This window comes from Austrofundulus limnaeus, unplaced genomic scaffold, assembly GCF_001266775.1.
Source record: "Austrofundulus limnaeus strain Quisiro unplaced genomic scaffold, Austrofundulus_limnaeus-1.0 Scaffold85, whole genome shotgun sequence".
Classification (NCBI taxonomy): domain Eukaryota; kingdom Metazoa; phylum Chordata; class Actinopteri; order Cyprinodontiformes; family Rivulidae; genus Austrofundulus; species Austrofundulus limnaeus.
The window spans coordinates 559,659-564,376 of NW_013952487.1; the positions used below are offsets into that span (position 1 = coordinate 559,659).

The 4,718-nt window shown below is 40.0% G+C and overlaps 1 protein-coding gene across 2 annotated transcripts in view; it reads right to left on the bottom strand.

Moving 5' to 3' along the window:
• The window catches only part of LOC106519965 (ankyrin repeat domain-containing protein 6), a 12,599-nt gene that overhangs the window by 2,877 nt on the left and 5,004 nt on the right, over positions 1-4,718 (bottom strand). The window contains exons 7-13 of one of the 2 annotated variants that reach the window (XM_014011844.1): positions 3,518-3,634; positions 3,313-3,390; positions 2,102-2,155; positions 1,980-2,039; positions 1,767-1,898; positions 327-479; positions 156-254 (exon numbers count right to left, since the gene is read on the bottom strand). In XM_014011844.1, the coding sequence (XP_013867298.1) occupies positions 156-254; positions 327-479; positions 1,767-1,898; positions 1,980-2,039; positions 2,102-2,155; positions 3,313-3,390; positions 3,518-3,634 (693 nt within the window). Of the gene's footprint in view, positions 1-155; positions 255-326; positions 480-1,766; positions 1,899-1,979; positions 2,058-2,101; positions 2,156-3,312; positions 3,391-3,517; positions 3,635-4,718 lie in introns of both variants that reach the window. The other variant, XM_014011843.1, reaches the window with a different exon arrangement.

Below are 4,718 nucleotides of genomic sequence, written 5' to 3' on the forward strand. Positions count from 1 at the left end.
ATTTAAATATTTAAATTTAGGATTTAATATTTAAATATTTATTTTTTAACATTTAAATTTAACATTTTGTAAAAATGAGCTAAATGTAAAAACAGTGAGCTAAATAATAAAAATACATATTTATTTTTTACATTTCCTTCTGCACCCGTAGTTACCTGAACCCTCCGGTCTTCGGCTCTGACCCGTGCAGCCTCCTGCTCCATCCTCAGCACCATGCTCCTGGTCTCCTGGGTCAGGAGGTCCAACACTCTGAGCTGTTTAAAGAAACGTGAGGYGTCAGAGCTCCTGCAGGTGTCTGATGGTTTTTAACCTGCGGAGACGCTGACCTGTTGCCGGGTCCTGCGCTCCGCCCTGTCCAGACACCTGCTGACCTCCTGCTGGACGTTCAGGATGTGCAGCCTCACCTCCTCCTCTGAGGCCTTCAGCTGATGCTCCAGCTTCTTCAGCTGCGGCTCACAGGGGCAGCTGCCGGCCGGAGCCTGAGGAGAAGCGTCTGATTATCACTGATAAATAAATAAATGAGAATAAAAACACAGATCTGCTGCAGAGGAGCAAGGTTATAAAAGTTTAGGATTGTTCATTATAGTTACCTCCGCCAAGGGCAAGGTAATGTTTTCAGTCGCGTAATTCTGTCATTCTGTCGTTCTGACTGTGGACAACATTTCTCAAAAACTTGTGGACGTATTGTCATGACATTTACACCACATGTGGATACTGGCACAAAGAACACACTAYTAAATTTTGGTGATGTTCTGGATCACGTTGCGGATAACGGAAATTTTTTTCATTTAATCCTCTGAGATCGGCAAAGCTGTGATGCTTTCACAGGGCTTCTGTAAAAAGCAGCGAGAGCTTTCAGTGTTTGGACTTCAAACTTTATAAAAGTAATATTAAAACCAGATGTAACGATGAATAATTCTTGCCATAATGTGCACATTTTTACACATTTGGTGCACATTTAGAGAACGTTTTGTGACCACGAAGTACGTGACTGCACCATGAAACCTATTTTTCCCATTTCCTCTAACACACCACATTGTCGGTAGGCTTGTACGCAGATCGATGAAGATCGAGGAATTGGAGTGAYGCTGTGGACTTCAGACTCGGAGGTTGTTGGTTGGTTTGTTTGTTCATTTTTATTATTATTTAAATGAGGCCAGATCAAGTCGAGAGCTCTTTGTGCGCCCCACTATCCACCTCTCGCCAAACTTTGGAGGAAAAAGAATGCGCAGAGCGTGGTTGTGACCGCTGTGTGTGGTCCTCACAAAGATAGGAAGACGCGTGTGTGTCTGTGTGATTACACGCGCGAGGAAAACTCTGCTTTTTTGAATCACGTAGCACCGATGTGAAAGCTTTCAACAATAATGTCGGGTGACGAGTCTGACTTTTTTTTTCACATTGGACTCCACAGAGAAGAAATCCCGTGCATACTGCTGCTTAAATGTTCACTACGTCACAACTTATTCGGCTAATGTGTTTCCATCTCTGCTTTTGCGCATTAACTCTTACAGGATGGGGGGAATTGGACTTGGTGGAGGTTTGCACTCYCTGAGTGCTTCTAGTTTGAGTTAGTTTTAGTTAGTTTTGTAACAAGATTATAAAGTTTTTGTGAGTTATCATTTTTTCATTTTAATACAGTTTTTATGTATTTTAGTTAACTAAAATKTTTTTTCAATTTCAGTTTTCGTTATTTAGTTTTAGTTTACTATGATAACTAGGAGGAGCTGAACTGAACTTCTTGTTTTGAAACACTTTGGACCTCTGACCTGTCGAACTTTGCCCTCCTTGTCTCGGTACAGAGTGTAGAGCTGAAGGACCTTCCTGCCCTCATCTTCATCACAAACATTCTGCAGTCGGAGGCGATTCTTTCTTTTAGTGAGATCCTCTTCAGTCAAACCCTGCAGAAACATTAAATTACTCATAAGAATAAAGGCTCATAATGAATCCTCAGACGTGTCCAGGTGAGGCTCAGGACTCACTCTGCTGGCTGATCTGGGCTCAGTTTGTTTGGTTGTTCCCTCCTTCAGAGAGCAGCTGACCTGCAGACATGAAACCGGCTGAAAACAGCTGTTTTTTGATTTGAAACGTTCAGTTTTCTTACTTTAGCTGGCAGCGCTCTGGCTCTGTGTTTCCTCGTTCTTCTCAGGTGACAAACCTGAGGACAGAAACACCTGGTGACATCACTGCAGAAGACTTTTATAATGATCCAATAAGGAAACAACCAGAGTGTTAAAATATCAGTGTTAAACTTTTCAGAGTTAATTTAACTCCCCCTAATGTTATTTTAAAACTTGCTGAGAAAATTCACTTCCAGTGTTGATTTCCTCAGTGTTGTCTCAACACTGGACAGTGTTAAATAAGCTCCGCCCACAGTTAGTCTTATATAACACCTAACAGTGTTGTTATATGACACCATGCAGTGTTGAAAAAAGCGTTCTGAAAAGCCCCGCCTTCTTCCATCACCTCATGTCAGACAGACCAGTATTTTCTCAGCAAGGAATGCTGGGTAATCTTTTAGAAATTATGTTTTTGTATGTTTATGACTACTAAAGAAGTTCATGAGTGTAAAAATTAGTTATTTTAGTTAGTTGTTTTGTTCAGGTTTATCAGTTGATCATGTTTAAGTTTGTGTTATTGGCCATAAATCGACACGAGTGAGAGGTACTTCCTGGTGTGTGAAAGTCGACACCATTACACTTATCCAGAAATTACTGTGTAATGTTAATGCAACACTAAGAGTTGATCTTAACACTGAAGTGTTAAACTTACACTTTCAAACACACTTTGCTGTGTAAAGACACCTCATAGAGTCTGTTTTACACCCCTCTACCCAGCAAAAGAGTAAATAATCAGCACAGTCGAGTGTCAAATTAACACTCATAGGAGGTAAATGAACCTCCAGTGTTAACTATCAATAACTCAATGCAGTGTTGAAAAGCATGAGAATCAGAGTTGATTTGTCACCACAGTGGAGTACCTCATTAACTCTGCTTAGAATCATAATTACTCTCATTAATGTTATTTGACTTGAAGTGTTAAGTTTTATTAACACTGTACAGTGTTAGTCAGTGTTAATTTTTAACTCTGTTTAGAGTTAAATTGTACTCTGAAAATGTAAAACTATGGAAAGAGTTAAACTGACACGAATTCAGATAAGGACCAAATAGACTCGGACATGGTGTTAAATTTAAATCTAAGTGTTGATTTAACACTGCAGACTTTACTGTGAACCTTTAACGTCAACATCTAGAAGCTGTTTCAGTTTGTAAAACACTCCCGATTCTTATTTTCATTTATTATGAGGACATGAACCTGAGGAGATTTAGTGAGAAGAAGAGCCGTCTGTTKGTTCCTCTTGGCTCTGGTTTTATCCGGGGAGGTTTTTTCTGCCTGAAAGACAAAAGATGTGCTCTCAGAGACAAACCTGTGTTTCTGAGAAAACCCTTCAGACTTTACCTATAAAATATTGAAAAAGCTGATTTCATATTTCCAGTAAATTATATTTACATTGACCAACCTTGGAGGTTCGCCCTGCCTTGTTTTGAATTCTCCCGTTGTTTCCAGCTGCCAGAAGGAGCTGAACAATGTTTTTATGGTTCAGAGCAGCAGCAACATGCAGAGCTGTGTCTCCTGCCTGCAGCTTGACAGAAACAGTCGATACAAAAAGAGCTGAGGCTTTAACAGAACAAGTGTTCCAGACAAAAGAAGGAAAAAAAAGGATTATTCTGGTTTTACTTCATTTTGACACAAAGACCTGAATGCATTATTCTCCTGCTGCTTTGTTTAATGTCTCACCTGGTTTGTCTCATGTTTCTCATAATCTGTTTCATGTTTCTCATAATCTGTTTCATGTTTCTCATAATCTATCTCATGTTTCTCATAATCTGTCTCATGTTTTACCTGGCTTGTCTTATTTCTCTCACCTGGTTTGTCTTACTTTTCTCACCTGGTTCATCTTAGTTCTCTCACCTGGTTTGTCTCATTTATCTCACCTGGTTTGTCTCACTTTTCTCACCTGGTTTGTCTCACTTTTCTCACCTGGTTCATCTTATTTCTCTCACCTGGTTCATCTTATTTCTCTCACCTAGTTTGTCTTACTTTTCTCACCTAGTTTGTCTTACTTTTCTCACCTGGTTTGTCTTACTTTTCTCACCTGATTCATCTTAGTTCTCTCACCTGGTTTGTCTCATTTATCTCACGTGGTTTGTCTTACTTCTCTCACCTAGTATGTCTTCTCTCACCTCGTTTGTCTTACTTCTCTCACCTGGTTCATCTTACTTTTCTCACCTGGTTTGTCTTACTTTTCTCACCTGGTTCATCTTACTTTTCTCACCTGGTTTGTCTTACTTTTCTCACCTGGTTCATCTTACTTCTCTCACCTGGTTTGTCTTACTTCTCTCACCTGGTTCGTCTTTCTTCTCTCACCTGGTTTGTCGTCTCTCACCTGGTTTGTCTTACTTCTCTCACCTGGTTCATCTTACTTCTCTCACCTAGTTAGTCTTCTCTCAACTAGTTTGTCTCACTTTTCTCACCTGGTTCGTCTTACTTCTCTCAACTAGTTTGTCTCACTTTTCTCACCTGGTTCATCTTACTTCTCTCAACTGGTTTGTCTTATTTCTCTCACCTGGTTTGTCTTACTTCTCTCACCTAGTTAGTCTTCTCTCAACTAGTTTGTCTCACTTTTCTCACCTGGTTCGTCTTACTTCTCTCAACTAGTT